This window comes from Solanum pennellii, chromosome 3, assembly GCF_001406875.1.
Source record: "Solanum pennellii chromosome 3, SPENNV200".
NCBI lineage: Eukaryota > Viridiplantae > Streptophyta > Magnoliopsida > Solanales > Solanaceae > Solanum > Solanum pennellii.
In genome coordinates this window covers 78497-99693 of record NC_028639.1, presented here as the reverse complement: position 1 = coordinate 99693, position 21197 = coordinate 78497, and the positions used below count along the sequence as shown (strand labels likewise).

General features: G+C 33.1%; 5 protein-coding genes across 5 annotated transcripts; 2 read left to right on the top strand and 3 right to left on the bottom strand.

Moving 5' to 3' along the window:
- Positions 1 to 1976: 1976 nt before the first annotated feature.
- On the top strand, positions 1977 to 4492 carry LOC107012994 (primary amine oxidase 1). The gene is made up of 4 exons (XM_015212976.2): positions 1977 to 3140; positions 3220 to 3333; positions 3409 to 3950; positions 4253 to 4492. Exons 1-4 carry the CDS (start codon positions 1980 to 1982, stop codon positions 4410 to 4412), a joined length of 1977 nt encoding a protein of 658 aa, XP_015068462.1. The 5' UTR covers positions 1977 to 1979; the 3' UTR covers positions 4413 to 4492.
- A 293-nt stretch (positions 4493 to 4785) lies between these two features.
- On the bottom strand, positions 4786 to 6843 carry LOC107014115 (sugar transport protein 8-like). Its single transcript, XM_015213976.2, has 4 exons — positions 6693 to 6843; positions 6185 to 6504; positions 5489 to 6115; positions 4786 to 5391 (listed from the first exon to the last, which is right to left on the bottom strand). Exons 1-4 carry the CDS (start codon positions 6799 to 6801, stop codon positions 4984 to 4986), a joined length of 1464 nt encoding a protein of 487 aa, XP_015069462.1. The 5' UTR covers positions 6802 to 6843; the 3' UTR covers positions 4786 to 4983.
- A 1387-nt stretch (positions 6844 to 8230) lies between these two features.
- LOC107014830 (sugar transport protein 8-like) lies at positions 8231 to 10493 on the bottom strand. Its single transcript, XM_015214929.2, has 4 exons — positions 10227 to 10493; positions 9580 to 9899; positions 8841 to 9467; positions 8231 to 8762 (listed from the first exon to the last, which is right to left on the bottom strand). Exons 1-4 carry the CDS (start codon positions 10333 to 10335, stop codon positions 8355 to 8357), a joined length of 1464 nt encoding a protein of 487 aa, XP_015070415.1. The 5' UTR covers positions 10336 to 10493; the 3' UTR covers positions 8231 to 8354.
- Positions 10494 to 11733: 1240 nt separating this feature from the next.
- Positions 11734 to 14474, bottom strand: LOC107014829 (G-type lectin S-receptor-like serine/threonine-protein kinase At1g34300). Its single transcript, XM_015214928.2, has one exon. It carries the CDS (start codon positions 14358 to 14360, stop codon positions 12000 to 12002), a length of 2361 nt encoding a protein of 786 aa, XP_015070414.1. The 5' UTR covers positions 14361 to 14474; the 3' UTR covers positions 11734 to 11999.
- Positions 14475 to 17553: 3079 nt separating this feature from the next.
- On the top strand, positions 17554 to 20962 carry LOC107014852 (cystinosin homolog). Its single transcript, XM_015214961.2, has 8 exons — positions 17554 to 17801; positions 17900 to 18032; positions 18878 to 18967; positions 19192 to 19316; positions 19482 to 19524; positions 19688 to 19805; positions 19930 to 19979; positions 20432 to 20962. Exons 1-8 carry the CDS (start codon positions 17683 to 17685, stop codon positions 20576 to 20578), a joined length of 825 nt encoding a protein of 274 aa, XP_015070447.1. The 5' UTR covers positions 17554 to 17682; the 3' UTR covers positions 20579 to 20962.
- The last annotated feature ends 235 nt before the right edge of the window (positions 20963 to 21197 follow it).

The window sequence follows — 21197 nt, the reverse complement described above, 5'->3', positions numbered from 1 at the left end:
AAATTGATTATGATAAATGTAACTGAAATTTAATAGCTTACTAACTCTATTTCTCCTTGTTTTTATAAATCGAAAATGATTCAATTGAATTTTCTTCGGATTGAGTTGCGAAAATTTATGTGAAAAATTTCACATAGATAATGTTGTAAGTTTTTATTAAGCATATGCCTTTGTTCCCTTTTGCTTCTTGATAAAAATTTGTATATTTATGTCTAAGATGAATTTTTATTATATATGACGATGGTATAAAAAATATTTATATTAATCTTGTATTTTTAATTGTTTTTTTAAAAAAATTTTATTTTACTTTTTAGACTAGTAAATTCCAAACTATAAAATACATGGTCAAAATTTAGGTTTTGATCCCTAATAGCAATTTTAAAAATCTGGTCTTACTTGTTATCATAGACTCGCTTACTAAAGATGAATAATAGAGACTGATATCAAAATAGGAGCTAAAGAGTTATTTACAAGTTTGATTAAATATTTGACCGTACATTACAATCTCACTTAATATGCAACAAAATTAAATGCAAATATTCTAGAATTTAGAAAACATAAATATTTGCTATGACATATTGCTTAATGATAATACACATGTACCCTATTTATGCATATTCTTCCTTTGGTATTTGAAGTTAGAAGTACCAATGCTTGAGGTATTTGAAACAAACAATCTTAAAGCTATGGCCAGCAAATATCTTTAAGCATAATCCATGTCCAAATGGATCATGTGGATAGTGGCATTGTTTTATAATCTGGCCTCTTTTATCATTTTAAAAAAATGGTAGTCTTTCTTTCAAAGACGATTCTTGAAGTAACGATAAAGTTGTTGCCTATTGATGATTGTGTCATGATACGCCATGAGATGAATGTGGGATGCTTCGTGTATTGAGATGGAGCTTTTTATTTGTACATATTTTTATTTGATTCCATCAAGACTGACACATTAATTTCTTTATCTAAAATTGATCTAACTTTAAATTTCTAGTTTTACCTTCAATGATATGATGTTATAGTAACACTAGTATCATGACATATTTAAAAACAGTCAAACGAGTTCATATAAAACGAAACAAAAAATTCAATTAAAAAATGTTTTCACAAGGCAAGTAGCTCTTAATTTAGCAATTTATGGTACTTCAGAAAAGTAGAAAGCATGTTCTCTTTATGTGAGCAAAAAATGAGAACTTGTACTAAGTTATTAAAGAACAAGTCAAAGAATTCTTAGCTTTCAATGCAAGAAACATCAAGAAGCATTGCTCCCATTACTATATTGAATGAGTTTGGTTGCTTTTTATCTTCTTGATTATTTGTACTGAATACACCAAGTGTATGCTAAGTGAAGCTATCATGATTGTGCAATATTTTATAGCCATTAGAACATACAAAGAAAAAGAAGAATATTCCAAACCATATACTCCCCTGGTCCCATTGTATGTGCCTCGGTTTTAGTTTTAGTTTGTTAAAAAAAGAATGTCATCTTCAGATATATAGAAGTAATGTAACATTAAACTTCTTGTTTTACCTTAATAATATGACTTTATTATAGCTGTATAAATGTCTATGGCATGTTTCTTTCTACGAGTTTTAAACGTCTTTCTTTCTTAAACTCTACGTCTAGTCAAATATTGTCACATAACATTAAATAAGTTGGGATCAAAATAACGGGATGTCGACAGGAAGCTAACAAAACAGACCTTTAATGATGATAAAAATAACAGAGAAAAAAAACTACTAAAGACTCTATGATATGAGTTTGATCAATCGATCTATATTTAATAGTAATATATATAAACAAAAACTTTTAAAGCTTCAATATTTAAACGATTATATTGTGGATGTTATTGTGGGGAGGATAGATCTGCGATTTATAAAAGTCCAAAACTTTTCCTGTAAGAAAGTAATAATCCATTATTATGGTAACACACTTATATATATGTACAAACAGTTTGTGAATGTCAAAGCACAATTTGTATATGAAGTTCTCTATGGAGTTCATAAAAGTATTGGCTCTTCCAATTCTTGTTATTGTTTTCTCATTCTGTTTTACTAGAAGCCAATGCCACCATCCTTTAGACCCTCTTAGCCCTACTGAGATCAACAAAATTAGAGTAATTATTAAAAAGTCTCATTTTAGTTCCCTCTCCAATTTAACATTTCACTTTGTTGATCTTGAAGAGCCCAAAAAAGAGGATGTCCTTCATTGGATGTCCTTGCATAAGCATAAACATAAACATGCTGTTTCTCCTTATCGTCGAGCCAGGGTAGTGGTTCGTGCAAATAGTGAGACTTATGAAGTAGTGGTGGACTTGTCCACTTGCGCTATCATATCAGAGAACGTGTATACTGGCCACGGTTACCCTCCAATTACTCTCGATGACATTATACGATCCAGTAGGCTGACATTGAGGAATCATCAATTGCAAGATTCAATTTTGAGAAGGGGTTTGAATATATCAGAAGTCAGTTGCATACCACAACCAGCTGGATGGTTCGGGGAGCTAAAGACACGAAGAGTTCTTAACGTTCCATGTTTTTATCGAAGAGGGACAACTAATTTTTGGGCAAGGCCAATTGAGGGGATCACTACACTAGTAGATGTTGAATCCATGAAGATAATCAAATATATAGATAGATTCAGAGTCCCCTTGCCTAAAGCTGAGAGTGCTATTTTCCAGTCATCGAGCCAGGGATCAGTCACTTGCAATGACTCTGACACCAGCAGGATCATCATCAAAGGCAATGAAGTTAAATGGGCTAATTGGGATTTTCATGTTGGATTCAACACGAGGGCAGGAACGATCGTGTCTACAGCTTTTATATTTGATACTACAACAAAGAAATATCGACGTGTGCTCTATAGAGGTCATGTATCAGAGACATTTGTGCCTTACATGGATCCTACATTCGAATGGTACTACAGAACTTTCATGGATATTGGTGAATTTGGTTTTGGAAGGTCCGCTAGTAGTCTTGTCCCGTTGCTAGATTGTCCGAGCAATGCAGTGTATATGGTTGGATATATGGCTGATTCAGAAGGAGGGGTAGTGCAAGTACCAAACGCGATATGCATATTTGAAAGATATGTTGGTGATGCTGCTTGGAGGCATACAGAAAATGGAGTACCAGGAAATACAGTAAGCCTCAAATCAAACATTTTGCATATATACTAACTATCGTGATCGTCTAGTGACATAAATAATTTGATTTTTGCAGAACACTAAGGGACAGCAAGAAGTTAATTTGGTTGTTAGGATGGTAGCAACAGTGGGAAATTATGATTACACACTTGATTGGGAGTTCAAACAAAGTGGAGCTATCAAAGTTGGAGTAAGAAAATAAAGTTGTTATGCTTGTTAAGTATTAATTCTTTCGCAATCTTTATTTGTTGAATTGTCTATGCAGGTAAGTTTAACTGGAGTTATGGAGACAAAGGCTGTGAAATATACGAAAGACAATCAAATAACAGAGGATGCTTATGGTACCCTTGTGGCAGAAAACACAATTGCAGTGAACCATGATCATTTCCTTACTTACTACCTTGATGTTGATGTTGATGGTACTGATAATTCATTTATAAAATCCAAATTGATAACTACGACTGTGAAGGAGCGAAAGGTTTCACCTAGGAAGAGTTATTGGAAAGTTGTTAAGGAAACGATGAAAGCAGAAAGTGAGGCTAAGACAAACTTAGGACTAGAAGCAGTTGAATTGTTGATTGTAAATTCAAATAAGAAGACAAAAGTTGGAAATGATGTTTCTTATCGATTAATACCAAGTCGACCAGCCATGTCCTTGCTATCAGATGATGACTACCCTCAACGTCGAGCAGCTTATATGAAGTATCAGTTATGGGTGACACCATACAATAAATCAGAAAGATGGGCTGGAGGATTCTACGCTGATAGGAGTCACGGAGATGATGGCCTAGCAATATGGAGCCTCAGGTAAATTTAGTATGTAAAAACACATCAAACTAGTGATATTGTTTGTTTTGGACCTAGGTACACCTGCATAGCTTAATATGCTTCACTACCGGTCTAATTCTTACGTACTTCTTTAAATATCCAACATTTCTCCTGTGTTTTGTCACGTGGGGTCGGCCTAGGGTGTTACATAGGCCTCAAGAAGTGTATTTCTTGAACTTATGAATATCGATTAGTACATAGTCGATGTTTAATTTTCACAATCTTGTTTTTTTTTTACTTGATGAATGATATTATATAAGCTGATCTTGTGTTGTATGCAGGAATAGGACTATCAAAAACAAGGATATTGTGTTTTGGTATACTGTTGGGTTGCATCATGTACCATGCCAAGAAGATTTTCCTGTGATGCCTTCTATTTATGAGGGTTTCGAGCTCCGGCCAACAAACTTTTTTCAAAGAAATCCATTGCTGAAACAATGATATGTGAAATTCAAGTTTGTTTGTTAAACAAGGAACACAAAGTTATATATATATATATGCAGAACAAAAGTTTAGATTTTCCTTTGGCCTATTTATTTTCCTCAAGTCATTTGCTATTCAAAAGTAAAGTAGGCGAGAAATCACCGCCATCCTTGTTCATTTTGAACGTGGAACAAGAACAACATGGAGAAATCCTTACACAACTGATACGAGAATTGCCAATGTTTGACATGTTGAATGTGTGTGATACGAACTCAACTTGCAATTGCCAAACATAGACAACACTTGCATAAAATAAAGTTTCGAGAGTAATGTATGTGTGTGTATGTAATGTAGGTAAACACACAATCAATCTATACAAAGCAAAGCAAGATGACACTAACTTTTTTGGACTTTTAATATATTATTGTTTCACGAACAAAATTTGATAAAAGGATGGGAAGATAAGGGAGGATGGAGAAAATAACAATTTTTGTTAACAAAAACTGATATCCTAATCCATTTTATAACAACGATGCAATTTTGTTCACAAAAACTGATATCCTAATGCATGTTATAAAAACGATGCATTCTAGAAGAGTTTCTTCCAAACAGGGTGCTTCTTCCAGGCTCTTTCAACCATGGCATCAATGGGAATTCCCTTAGTTTCAGGCAAGAAGAAGATGGCGAAAAGTCCCATGACAAAGATCCAGGCAGAGAAAAAGAAGAAAGTATAGGCTCGCAGTAAGCAGAGCGTGGTCAAGAAAGCTTGTGCAATGATAGCAGTGAAGAGCATGTTTGTGCTGACCGCGAATGCAAAACCAGCTGTCCTTGTTTCCATTGGGAATGTCTCACTTGGAATTAACCAACCAAGTGGTCCCCATGACCATGCAAACGCCATTACATACGCACACACGAGAAACACCACTATCATTGCCATTGTCTTGTTCAACCCTCCTGTATCCGACAAATTTTTTAGCAAAATGAATCCAATCGCTACCTGCAACATCAAAAAAAAAAAAAAAAGTGCAGTCAGTAGAGATGAAATTAACCAAGAAGAGAAGAGTGTTGAAGATTGAATATGCATACTTTGGTACCTGACAGATTAACATTTGACAACAAGATTGGATGAGCAATTTTCTCCTTCCAACCTTGTCAACGGCATAGATTGCAACACATGTACTGAGAACATTAACAGATCCAGTCACGACAGCGGAAATAAGGGGGCCACTGCCCTTGAAGCCCATAGTCTGAAACAGGACGGGCGCATAAAACATAATGGCGTTGATTCCGGTAAATTGCTGGAAGATCTGCAACATGATGGCAATCACAAGTGGTGGAATGCTAGGAGGCTTTGTTAAGTTACGGAACGCATGCTTAACTTGTTTGGCTTGTTCACACGACGCCACAATTTCCTCATACTCAACATCAACATTACTGACACCCCTAACCTTCTTGAGGGCAACCTTTGCCTTCTCCGGCTTGCCACGTGCAACCAAACTCATGGGAGTGTCATTGATGACAAAGGTACCAAGGAAAAGAACCGTGGCAGGTATAACTGCAGAGCCAAGTGAGATCCTCCAACCATTTGGATGAATATTTACAGTTATAAAATTGACAAGATTTGCTATCAATATTCCTATTGTTATGAAGAGTTGGAAGAGAATATTCACAGCTCCCCTGTGTTGGATTGGTGCTACTTCAGTTAAAAACAGTGGAACAGTCTGCAACAATACCAAGTGTTAGATAAACAAAAAGTCGATATTCTAAAGTTTTATGCATTTATTTATTACCTCATTTCCGAATCCAATACCAACGCCAAACAAAATTCTACCAAGAATGAGTATCTTTTTGTTATGTGCCATGGCACTCGAGACAGCACCAGCTATGAAAATAAGTGAAGCCATCATCATAGTAATCTTTCTCCCCAATTTAGTGGCTGCCTTTGAAGCAAAAAAACTCGCAACAAGAGCAGATAAATACAAGGATGAAGTGAAGAGTTGGAGAAGTTGATCATCATACTTGCAGTAGTTATTCTCTTTCGCTCTTTTCTTTCTTTCATACACATTTCGGAAAAACAATTTCAGGAAATCATCCATAGCAGAAACTCCTCCTAATTAAAACAAAAACAAAAAAAATTGCCACAAGTTTATGTCAAAAATTTCAATATCATGACAGTATTCAAGGTTTATCACAGGTATTTAAAGTAATTTTTAACCTGTTTACCCACTAATTTTCATCTAATTGCCTGACTTTTTGAAGAACTGCAAGAATCAATTGTTGATAAACTGACATATTTACCTGAAATACCAATGTCATAGCCAAACATTAAGCCACCAAACGCAGCAAGAATCCAACATGAGAGGACATAAGCTGTGATTTTAGAATTATGCCCTTCAATAACAGTCATTTTCGCTTTATACTCAAAGATACTTCTCTGTAAAATACTTTACTTTCTCTGTAAAATACTATTTCTTCTTTTTCTCTCTTTCTGTTCAGTATATATAATGTTTAAAAAAATCTAGCACTTACTAATATTTTTTTCTAAAATATAATCAAGTTAGTTTGATAAAGTCAATCACTTTTATAAATGAGATTTGGTCTTCCATGAATTTTGGAGATTCATCATCTAATCTTATTCATTTTATCCTCCAACTTATCACTTAACATTATTGTAAAAATAGTAAATTGCATTGGTATAAAAATATTTTAGTGTACCAATTATTAGTAACAACCATCTTTTTTTATCACTATACTATGAAAAACATATATTCTTTAACTTTATATAATATTACTATTATTATTAATAATATTTATAGTAGTTATAATTAATTTAATTCAATAAAATATCATTTATTTATTTGCAATACAATTTGTCACGTGATATTATATAAAAAATTTAGTTACTAATATAAAAAAAAATTAGATTTTAAAAAAATGAAAACTAATTTTTTGCGGCTTTGGTGTTTGATATCACCAAAAATGTTCTATTATACTTCTACAACATTAAATCTAAAAAACCATTTTAAACCAAAAATATAATATTAAGAAAATAAGTTTATCTAAAGCAAATCAATAAGAAACTAACTTTTCAAGATTTAGATATATCATTCTATTAGGAACAAAAGTAGGAGCCAAAATCTCAGGATAGCAAATAAGTTGGGTTGAGCCAAATTCTTTTTTGGAAGAGTCTTATATTTATTCAAACATTTTTTTTTCACTATCTTTGAAAAAACATAAGTTCTTTTAACTCTATAAAGTAATATTATTGTTAATATTTATATTAGCTAAAATTAATTTTAAGTTGATAAAATGTCATTCATTTGTTTGCAGTACAATCTATTAGATGATGTTATATAAAATTTTAGTTACTAACACTAGAAAATCAAGAAAAAATTTAATCTAATTTTAAAAGGTTTAGAAACTTCTACCAATTTTATTGGGTTTGGATTAACCAAAAATGTTCAATTAACTAATGAGGCGGGTTTGGATTTACCTTATTAACTAATTTAGTTGAGATAACAATTTAAATTTAAAACCATTTAAACTAAAAGGAATATGATATATTTTGTATTTTAGACAACTATATATATTGTGTTATGAGAGACTCTCGTATATTGTGTCAAACACAAAATAAAGTTTCTCAAGACCTGGATTAAAAATTTTAATTAAACACAAAATAAAATTTATTCGAACGTGAATCGAATATAATTAAACAATCTAACATATGCAAGGCAAGAAGAAATCAAATGAACTTTTCAAGATATTAGGAATAAAATAAGGAGTCAAAATCTGATAAAAAGAAAATTAAGTAATCAAACATATGCAAGGCAATTAGAAATCAAATGAACTTCCCAAGATATATCATTGTATTAGGTATTAAATAAGGATTCAAAATCTGATAATAGGATATGCAAATAAGTAGGAGGGTATAAATAAGAAGCCAACAAACTTGAATGGATTTTAGAAGAGTTTCTTCCAAACAGGGTGCTGCATCCAGACTCTTTCCACCATAGAATCAATGGGGACACCCTTTGTTTCGGGCAAGAAGAAGATGACGAAAAGTCCCATGACAACGATCCAAGCGGAGAAGAAGAAGAAAATGTAGGCTTGCATAGTGCAGAGCATAGTCAAGAAAGCTTGTGCAATGAGAGAAGTGAAGAGCATGTTTGTGCTGACAGCAAATGCGAAACCAGCTGTCCTCGTTTCCAATGGGAATGTCTCACTTGGAATTAACCAACCAAGAGGCCCCCATGACCACGCGAACGACATCACATAAGTACACACCAGAAGCACAACTATTGCTGCTAATTTCTTGTTTAATGTTCCTGTCTCCTCCAAATTTGTTACCAAAATAGCTCCAATTGCCAACTGCACCACTCAAACCAAATATAAATTCTCAGTTTTGATGAATAACCATGTAGACGGAAATAGTATATCATATCATACCTGAGAAATTAACATTTGACAACAAGCTTGGAGAAGCAATTTTCTCCTTCCAACCTTGTCAACAAGGTAGATGGAAACAAAAGTGCTTCCAACATTAACAAGTCCAGTAATGACAGAGGACAACAGTGAGCCTTCGGACTTGAAACCCATAGTTTGGAACAGGACAGGCGCGTAAAACATAATGGCATTGATTCCAGTGAATTGCTGGAATATTTGCAACAAGATAGCAATCACAAGTGGTGGAATACTAGCAGCCTTTGCTAAGTTCCTGAACGGATACTTAACTAGCTTGGCTTGTTCACAAGCTGCCACGATTTCTTGGTACTCAACCTCAACATCATTGACACCCCTAATCTTCTTAAGCACGGCCTTGCCCTGTTCATCCTTGCCACGCTCAATCAGACTCGAGGGGGTATCAGTGATCACAAAACTACCTACAAACAAAACTATTGCGGGCACAGCTGCAAGGCCAAGTGATAATCTCCAACCATGTGGATGTATCATTGAGGTTCCATAGTTAACAAGATTCGCAATGAATATTCCTATTGTCACAAAGAGTTGGAAAAGTATATTCACAGCTCCTCTGTGTTGGATTGGTGCAACTTCAGTCAAAAACAGTGGAACCGTCTGTAAACAATGTAAAAGTTACAACCAGCTCTTTGAGTATAAGTTGCATGTACTGACAATACATCAAAACATGAACTAATAACCTTTATAATCTAAGGTTGACTATATATACCTCATTTCCAAAGCCAACACCAACACCAAACAAAATTCTACCAAAAATGAGCATCAACTTGTTTTTCGCGGCAGCACTCAGAACAGCTCCAGCAAGGAAAAAGATTGAAGCCATGCAAATAGTAAGCCTTCTCCCAAATTTAGTGGCGGACTTTGAAGCAAAAAAGCTCGCGACAAGAGCCGATAAGTATAAGGATGAAGTGAAGAGTTGGAGAAGTTGATCATCATACTTGCAGTAGTTATTCTCTTTGGCATGTGACTTTCTTTCATACACTTTTGGAAAGAATTTCTTCAAGAAATCATCCATACCAGAAACTCCTCCTAATTACATCAAAAAAAATTTAATCTTTTTTTCATTTTGAATTCCTAGAGTGAATTCAGCAAACAGTGGCAGAACCAAAAGGAATTAAACAATTGACAAAGTTCGTCCCAATAGATTTGTGGATCTATCTATCCCTATGGTATAAACATACAACTTCATTTTTGATTCCATGAGAATTTTATGAAAAAAATCATTGTTAATCCTACTTAACCATGGATTTGTAACGGACAACAACAACATACACTTAACCCTACCTACTACCTAACCCTACCTACTACCGAGTAAAAGTAGAAAGATTGTTTCCGATACAGAAAAAAAAAACATACCTGAAATACCAATATCATAACCAAACATGAGGCCACCAAAAGCAGCAAAAATCCAACAAGAAAGCACATAAATTGTGATTTTAGAATTATTCTTTTCAGCTGTTGACATTTTGGTTTTCTTGTTGAAATCCCTCAAAAGTGCAAAAAAAAAATAAATCAAAAGACAAACTTTTGTTTTTCTTTTTGCACTTGTCTATATATACTATTTTTCACACACAAAACCAGCCAAAAATTAACACTGAAAGAAAAGTGACAAACAAATCTAGAGCAAATTAATACTCTATATATTATTTATCTCTTTCTTTCTACTATTTTTTTTTTGCTGGAATTATGCTATGTATTAAAAGTTAATACCTTTTATATAGTGTGAAATTACAGTTTATTTCTTGCTTAATTTTGGTATTAACTAAGGATTACATTTTAGTATGCTCCTAATTTGTCTTTCATGTTCCAAATTTATTGGATAAATTCATCCAGAGTAAATTTTTTTTTTTTGAAATGTTTAAATTTGTATTTTTAAACCTTTGACTTGACTTAATCAGTAAGAAAATATTTCAAATGGGATTAATTTGGAAAAATATTAAAAGATAGTGAGTAAATCAGTGTAACTGATTAGAAACTTAAAATCATTTCCATAATTGAAAGATGTTACCATCCTAAAAAAATGAAAAGAAATATCTTCTTACCATGCTTGTTGATTTTCACTTGTTGACCAATTCATTAATGACTTTATAATTAAGTCTACTAACCATGTGTAAAATCCACCTAGATATATATTACACCACTCAATTCATTGAAAAAATGTGTCCATTTTAATTATTCGGATCATGTATGATTTCGTCGCGTATATCTGTGTTAATAAATTCATTAAATATGTATAAATATTAAAATTAAAATTCATTGATTATTCCTTAAAATTATCATTATAAAGTCAATCCTATGTATTCCCCTTTCAAGTCTCCGTTTAAAATTTTGTATATCAATAATTTATAAAAATAAGTGCAAACGATAGAAATCACATATTTTTAAGGCGAAATTACCATTTGTTCCTTACAAGTTTATAATTACATAAATCTCTCAAACTGATACAATAATATAAGCGCTGATACATTAATCTGATATACAAGATATATTAATCGTTAAGTAGGATACATTACACTTTATACACAATACACTAATCTGATATACATTTTATGCATGATACACTAATCTGATGCGCGGGATAAATTATTTTGATGCATTGGTACATTAATATGATGTGTGAAAATGAAGAATTTTAGGAATTTATAAGAGAACTTAAAAGTGAAATTTCTGTCATTTTTCCTAAAAATGACTGTACATATGGATATTAGAGGAAGAACAAACTTGTAAATTTTGGAAATAGTGAGAAGATAGGGCTCTTAGGCCTAATCTAACCGGAAAGTACAAGTTCATATAAAGAGACCATTACCATCGCTTGGACAACATAACATAGGAGGCACAAACAACAATGGACCTGACTTTGATATATGTGCAAATAATCACCTCAATAAGTTATTTGTTATGTGCTTCTTCATTGATCAAAATATACTTTACAAATTACAACTACAACTCAAGCAAGATTACAAAACTGGAAGAAAAGAAAACAGACAAACTACAACATGATCCAGATTCCTATCTACTTTCTTTTATTATTACAATACAAAAAAAACCAACATGGAATACATGCTTACTGCAACTTGTTGAGACAGCATATTGAGGAAATTATGAAGAGGATTGAGTGAGAGCCATATATTATTCCTCTGATAAGAAGAAAATGGTAGGCTTCTTTGGCTCGATGATCTCCACCGTCCCTTCCAACATCTTAGCCACTTTCCCCATTGATGGTCGTGCATCTGGGCGATCTTGGATGCACCACATTGCTGTCTTCACCATCCTGTTCACCAAGTCAAAGTGTGCCCTTGAATCATACGATTGTTTGATTCGAGGGTCCAAAATATCGTCAACGTTCATATCCTTAAACACCTTATCAAATGCCCAAGCAGGGAAAAACCATTGATCACTTTCCACCTTTGAGTTATGATGCTCAAAGTTCCTTGAACCTGAAACAATCTCCAAAAGCACTAATCCGAAGCTGTACACATCGGCTTTAGGAGTGATTGGATCAGCCTTGGTCCATTCAGGTGCTACATATCCTGGCGTGCCACGAAATCTTGACATGGTCATCATCTCCTCTTTCTTCTTTAGCTTAGCTAGCCCAAAATCAGACACCTTTGGGCAGAAATCGTCGCCTAAGAGAATATTTTCAGGCTTAATATCACAATGTAATACCCATTCCAGACACTCTTCGTGTAGATAGGCAATTGCTCGTGCCACACCAAGCGCAATCCTGTACCTGATATTCCAATCGAGTATAGGTTTCTGTTCATCTGGTGACTGGATCGGAGCCTTTTGGAAGAGGAATTCACCCAGTGAACCATTAGGTACATACTCATACACAAGTATCCTTCTACCCTTCTCAGCACAAAACCCCCACAACCTCACCAAATTCAAATGGTGCATCCGTGCTATGATCGTGACCTCGGCCCAGAACTCAGCATCACTGCCTTTGACATTCTTCAAGCACTTCACGGCAACAACACGTCCATCACTCAACTTCCCTTTGTAAACATCTCCAAATCCACCCCTCCCAATTTTATCAGTGAAATCATTAGTTGCATTCTTGATCTCAGAAAAGCTAAACCTTTTCGGTCCAATCGCAGGCATGACTTCAAGACCAAAAGTCCTAGCCATATCCCTATACTTAATATACTTCTTGAGAAATGCCCAAAAGAAGAACACTCCACTAATCAACTCAGCTGCAAAAATCGTCGAAATGATCACAATATTTCTAGTGGTTGTCTTAGACTCTTCTGGTGGAAATGGAAGGCTAATTCTCACTGGACATGAAGTCTCCATCAAACTAGTCATGCCTCTGAAATTCGATATATCGTTCTCTCTACTATCAACTCTCAAATACATAACAAACTCAGTACCTGGTGACCAATATCCATACAACAATTTCTCCAAAACAAGCACACAATATCCAGTCCCATCATACTTAAACAAAAAACCTAAACAATCATTCTTATCTGAACAATTCTTTTCACAACTCGAAAAGCTCAAAGCTTTAAGGTCTGTTTGATTACCCACACCAGTAAAACTAACAAAATCAAGAGGTAAATACTTACTAGATTTCGATTCTTTCGTCATCAATGGTATTTTCCTCACACAAGATTTACTAGTGTCTTTCCTAAAACCAGGTGGACAAACACAAGAAGTTTGAGTTGTAGAAGTATCATACATGCATATAGAGTTTGTACCACAAGTACCATGTATTGTACATAATTGATTAACAGCTTGCCAAACAATTGTCCAATTTTTAGCACTAATATCAAAACTATAGATTCTCATATTCCCATCTTCATCCAATTTCATCCTTCTCAGTTTCCCTTTCTCCCCGAAATCCGACGACAAAAATCTTCCATTAACTTGAGTAACTTCCCCTGTTTCCTCCAACCTCTGAAGGGCATTTTGGGAAAAAGTGAAATAACTATCGTTTCCATTGAAGTAAAGGGTATTCGAATCAAAATGGAATTTTCCATTACCGGAAGTTAAATTTGTTCCGGTGATGTTCTGGGTCGGAAGATAAGTATCAGTTGGGTTCAAAAAACTGTTCCAGTTTCCATAAACCAAGTTTCCATCTTCTTGTAGGAAAAGAACAGAGGAGGTGTTTCGAATACTTGAAGGCCATAAATTTGGAGCTGAAGAAGATGAAGATGGGGTTAATTTGAGTTCACCGGAGGAAGAAATGAAAAGGGTAGCTGAGGAATTAAGTGGGAAATTTGGGTTAGCTGACCAAACAACGGTTCTGATTGGGATTTTGTAATACCAAATGGAGAAATTGAAGGAATTTCGGGAAGATTGAAGAAACCCAGCAGCGAAAGTGGAGTTGGGTGAAAGTAGGATTTGGTTTTGGGTTGGATTCCAAGGAGGGGATTTGGAATTGAATGATGAGAGGATTTTTTGGGAAGAAGAGAAAAAGGGGTTTGAGAAGAAGAAGAGAAGGAAGAAGAGAAGTGAAGTTGAAGATGAAGAAGAAGGATGGAACCACATCGTTTGCAAGCTTTACAGCTATGGAGTCTATTGTATTAATGGCGGCTTTTTGTAGGATTTGTGGAATTGCGTCGACGCCATGAACGTTGACTTTGCTGTCATTTTCAGAACCTTCCAATACGCAAATACAAAATGTGTCATACGCTTAATATAATTAAATGAGTAATTTTAAAAGGGGTTTATCGAAATAATTATTTCTATAAATCTCATATATTAGAAATATTTTGCTTCTATTGTATATTTAACAAAAAATTTAACACTTATATTATAATGAAAATCAAAAAAATAATAGTTTAAACAAGTATATTAGGGAAGTTTCATAAAATTATAAAAAAATTTAAGTATATGTAACATATCTAGAACAACTGAAAAAATATGAATATGATCTAAGGGATAAATTTATTTTTACTAAGAAGATGGCGTATTACGAATTAAAAAAATATATAGATATGATCGAATGGTGAAGTTATGCTATGAAAAGATGTAGGTTCAAATTTGATATACGGAGCTTATACATTCAAATTTGAACTTTATGTGATTCTAAGTTGATAATGTGTACTTATTAAATGATTTAATAGGACAAATACAATATTTAAATATTTGAATCAAGATTTAAAACCTGATTTAATATACTTTTACATTAAAAATTTATAGTTAAAGAGAACATTTTCTATTGCCTCATAGGAGAAATAAAAAAAATGAAAAATTACATTTCTAATGGGGAAATTATAAGAAAAAAGTGCAAATATAATTGTTTTTTTCTCATATGAATTGAAATACAAAAAGATGGAGTGTATAACTTGCATAAATAAATTTAGTAATATATGGTATACTATTAACATGAGACCATTTCAAACAAGAGAATAAAAGTAGATTGGAAATGATTTCTTATTTAGTAATCTTAAAATATAATGAAATTAATTCTTCTAGATAAGTTGCTTTTAAAACATTATTAATCAATTTATTATTACTATTAGTATTAGTATTTTTTTAATTGGTCTAATATGAAATTTTGAATGTTCAATGATATATTCACTTTAGTATATTTTTAACAATGGAAACATGAGGCTTGTGGACTCCCTTTTTCAATGTTCAAAGTCATTATACATTCAACATAAGCATAGTCAAAGTTGCCCTAAAATTAGTCCTTTATTAAAACTATTCAAATGAACTCTCCTTTCTAATTGAATCTTGGAGTTCATATTTCATTGAAGATTTTAGAAATTTTATTCAACGAGTTTAAAAGGAAAATATAGTGCATGAAATTTTAATTTGAAAACATATTCAAAGTGTATCTTTGAACCTCCTTTATTATTGAGCCTTCTCTTATATTTAAGGAATTCAAAATCGATATATATATATAAATGATATTTTTTTTTATAGAGAGAATTTCGATAAACACGAACCCTAAATATACCCCGACTCCAATATTATGAATAGATTGCGACCGGTATTTACCAACAATTGGTCTGGTCCATGATAAATGACATGTTGGGCCTTGTCATTCAAGCATCCCTAGGAATTGCTTTATCAAGACTTTTAAGTAGATGCTTGAATTTGGAATTTTATCATATAATAATGTTTGGAAGAAACTACATCATTAGATATATTATAATATTATATATATATATATATATATATCGATATTATTTATATTTTAAAGATATTACGGATTTTATCATTAATTAAGAGTTTTGTATCATATATTAAAAAAATACTTAGATACATATATTTGTTATTAGATATACTAAAGTACGAATAGAGTTGAGCGAAATGGGGAGGGAGGCGAGCGAGATTTGTTATGTGCCATAGATACATGCAAACCACAATATATCTATTGTGGTTTCCATGTACCTGATATACTAGATATATAGGAGAGTGGTGAACGAGATGGGAGGAAGACGAGTGAGATTGTTATGTATCCCATCACTTAGATACAGTGTGTCTAGAAGAAATTACACATAATTTTGATTCGTGTATCTCAAAATACACATATCTCAACGTATTTAAATGTATCTGGACGAATCAAAATTTAATAAGATACATAATATTGTAAACTAGATTATATGTATACAATTTACTCCTAGATTAGTAAAATTTATGTAAGTTTCTCAATATTTTTGAAGTTCATTAGATTCAAAATTTATCAATTGTATTTATTTATTAAATGGAATTTCATAATATAGAAAATATTCTAGATAAAATTATTTAGTTTGAATAAACAAGGTATACTTTACATTTGCTTTGAGGATGATGGACCACCACCTTTAGGTTGTCTAGTGGTGGCCAAGGCACTAAACTATGACTAGTGGGAATGACTTTAAATAAGTGAAAAATTAAGAGTAAGTCTCTCCTTACTTTTTATTTTTGACTAAAAAATAATTTAAATTTTATTTTTAGTTTTAATTTAAAAATTATTTATTTTAAGTCAATTTAAATGGGCTCTTAATTGATCATTTATCTTATCAACAAAAATGAGGAAATAATTTTCTTTCACTTCACTAACCTCGCTTTCATAAAATAGTTAAATTATATTGATATATATTTCTCCTAATACATACATACATACCTACGAATAAATAAATTCATGAATGAATTAAATAAATTTAACATGTCTCGAATAAGGTTGAGTGACATGTGAAGAAAAGATAAACATGTCTTAGTGAAGAAATGAAAGATGTTGATTATGGTAGGTATAATTAGGAAAAGATGTGTCAAAGAAATCTCGAGGAGAATTGATTAGATAAAATATTTACTCACATATAACTAATTTGGGGCATGAACCTAAATAGGGAAATATTATGGCTTATGATTAGAGTGGAGGTTTAGTATGTCGAACATTGTCTAATTTTTACTTTTAATATTATTGTTATAATTCTCCTACTATTTTATTCTTGTATTTTAGTATTACATGTGGTTTCTGTTGCTTTAATTATCATTTTTTTGTTATTGCTGTTATTCTCTTTCTTCATTATCAGTATTTATTTCTCAAACACATCAATAATTTTTTTTCAATTGAAATATTTCTATTCAAACATATAACTACTTATTTTAAAAATAAATTTCAGCACTTTCAAAAATATTTTTTTAAAATTATTTTTTTAAGGTGTCTAATAAAACTATATCCATATAAATTTGTGAATTGAGACTCCATGCAAGGCTCAATTCATTACATCTTATTTTTGTGGGGCACATTTAAAGTCCAATATTCTTATTGGTTTAAACGGTCAGCAAAAAAGAATCAATTTTTTTTTATGTAAAAAAAGATTCATTGATCATATTTATTTATTTTTGGGATTTTGGGGAAAATCAAAGATAAGTGATGGCATCTTGGAATTCAATTCCTCTTGAAGTTGTGTACAATAGTTTGGGATGGATCGCATTTTTCTCTTGGTCTATCAGCTTTTACCCTCAAGTAATCTTGAATTTCAGACGCAAAAGGTTCCATTTTTACTTTGATTTTCTGTTTGTTTTCATCAAAGTTTGTATATTTCTTGATTTTCCTGCTGACCCTTTTCGTTTTGTGTATTGAAACACAGTGTGGTGGGGTTGAATTTTGATTTCATGGTGTTGAATTTGACAAAACACTCGTCTTATCTCATTTATAATGCTTCCATGTTCTTTAGTTCTGTTGTTCAGAAGCAGTACCGTGAGAAATATGGTCTGAATGAGGTTAGAAATTTTGTATTTTGGTTATTACACTGTTTTTCTTTGACTAATGAGTGGATCTAGCCTTGTGGTAGTTGTGTGCAGTCATATCTATTGTTTTCTGCTCAAACTATATATATATGAGTGGAGACAATATTAAGATAATGGATACCTTAGTAATCTTTTAGTTGATTTCACGGTTAGGACAAACTCCGCGATGGAAGGATGAATGATTGGGGCATATGTAGATCACAGATGGGATCTTAGTCACTAAAACACACTAGAGTAAGTTGGATAGATTTTACTCTCACCTACGCTTATGAGTTGTAGCTAGATGTACTGTGATAAGTCGAGTTAGGCAGACTGATCAGACACAAAGGTGGATCTAGGAACCACTACAAAAAGAAGAGAAAACGTAGTTTTAAGTGGGAATTTGATTGGTATTTCCATGGGTAAATAACTTGACATTCAACTAAGTGCACCGTTCAACCTTTTAGTAGCATGAGTGCCAGCATGTACTATACTAGGAAATATGTACATAAAATGTCTAATTTTGTGAAGAGACCATTGGTTCATGTACACTGTAAATTGGACCTAAATCTGCCCCTTGTCAGACACCATCATCTTCCAAAAAAGGAAAAAAAAAGAATTATGACAGCTGCTCTGCAAATAAAATATTTATTTGGAAAGAAAACCAGCATCTTTTCGGTAATTAACTGGTCATTCAGTAGTTATACTATTTTTGTCTAGTCTCCTTTTCTTAAGAACTGTTAGTGTTTTATCTTGTTAACTTGATTGATGTTATGTGTAGGACCCCTCCATGTATTTGAGTCACTTTCTTGCTTATTCACTTGATTATCTTACTGCAGATGATACCTGTGGCTGCCAATGATGTTGCTTTCTCAATCCATGCTGTTCTATTGACAGCATTTACCCTGTTTCAAATTGCTATTTATGATGTAAGTGGACCATTCTTGTTTTCTCTCTTTTTTACAGTTCAAATTTTGTATGGACACGGGACTGGAAATGAGATGAACGTGTTCTAGTAAAGGTTGTTCTTTTTATTTTTTTTTTTCAAAATCTGGAAGGTAGTTCATGGAAATCGTATATTATGTTTGGAGCTGATTGAGACCCTGATAAATGTCTCCATTCTCACTTTGGCGCTGATTGCTTTCTTTTACAGCGTGGAAGCCAGAAGGTCTCAAGGACTTCGATTGGGATCGTGTGTGTTGCTTGGTTAACTGTTGCAGTTTGTGTGTTTATAGCTCTCCCCAGCCATTCCTGGCTTTGGCTGATATCCTGCTTCAAGTAAGAACCATTCCAAAAGTAACTCATAAGCTCGATATCTCTTCTTCATTTTCTTACCAAAGGTCAAGTTTATACCTCTATATACATGGTGTATGACTTATTTAGACTCACCACTAGCGTGAGTGTTCAAGTAGCTAATGTTCTATGTCTGAATCTTGATTGCAGCACGTTACAGGTTGTCATGACAGTCATCAAGTACATTCCTCAGGTATTGACTGCATACATTCAAATTATTTGTTATCAAAATTCTTCTGCCTTCTGATCAGTTGCTCTCTGATATGTCTAAAGGCCTTTGTTTAGTTAATTCTGATTTTCAGTGTGAGTTCAATTGTACTTCCTGGATTTACTTCTTGCCTCTTTCAAATCTACAGGCTATTATGAACTTTCAGCGGAAGAGCACTATTGGATTTAGTATTGGCAACATTTTGCTGGACTTGCTTGGAGGTGTCACAAATTATGGTCAGATGGCAGTGCAATCTATAGATCAGAGTGAGTTTCTGTATTTCAATTATTAACTTCTTCAGATATAATCTGTAGTTTCTTGTTATTTTTAATGAAGTCTAAGAGAAGTTGTATATGTGCCTGATATACCGTTTGAACCCCTTTTCTGCAGATTCGTGGGTGAACTTTTATGGAAACATAGGCAAGACATTATTGTCATTGGTATGAAACGATACTTTCTATCCATCTATGTGTTTGCTACACTCATCATGTCTATTGCTATTATACTTGATTTCATTGTTCGGGGACTTCATGATACTTCTTCCACATCAATGACTCAAACAATGACCCTGATCACTTGTCTAGAGCATAGAGTTCTTGTGAGGGTGAAAAAGAAGCATATCGAGTGATGAGAGTTGCCACTTGAAAAGTTTTAAAAGCAGCAAATTAATATCGAACGAAAAAAAGGTTGGAGGCCTTCTCAAATGAACTAGGGAAGTAGGATTGGTTTGGACTGAGGGATGTCTTCTAAGTTCTTTCCCATTTTCTAAAATAACTTTGGTACCTTAAATTGAGGCCTAAGACGGTGCTTCCTTCCTAATTTTAGCACTTCTATTGCTAGTATCACGGGAATAGCTCTGACTACTATCTGGTTTGGTGGATGAATGTTGCAGGTTTCGATATTCTTTGACATTCTCTTCATTTTGCAACATTATGTGTTCTATCCTGCTTGGAAGATTGGGACCTGTCGAGATGTTGATGTGATAGGCAAGAAGCCGTTACTTAAAACTTCTGATCACGAAAACAGGGAAGATGTATAATGCATCATCCATTGGAAAATACGTCAAGACTGTAAGATAGCCAATGTATATTTTGATTAGGCACTCGATAAATCTATAATAGATGACAGTAACGATTCCAACTTGCTTGGGATAGAAGCACAGATAAATATACAGTGTACGCAGTTATTCCGAAGTGAAGACACATACATAATTATTAAAGAAAAGAGACTGGCTGGTAAACTTTCTATTTTATGAATTTGTAAGCATGAAGAAACAATGTTGTATGCCCCATGCCTGGCCTTGTGTTCTGGCTCTTTTATGTGTTTATTATTGTTGCTGGTAGATGATTGATTGAAGTGATATGATGTAATGCTTGAAAAAGTAAGAAAATATTATGTAAATACCCGTAGACAAGTATGAATAGGTCCATTGGTTCATCGAAAACACTAGGTTATGTTTCATTTATTCTGTTTTTTTTTTTTCTCGCGGTCAATTGGAAAGAATGTTGAGATGAAAGGGTAAAACACTTGTGACAGTGTGGAGAGTGTCATTGTTGATGAGCAAAGGCATCCTTCATAGTTTCAGGTCTTTATTGATTTCTTGATGAGTAGAGTGTTTCTTTTGAGAAGCAATTTAGAAGTGAATTGATTTTTATCAT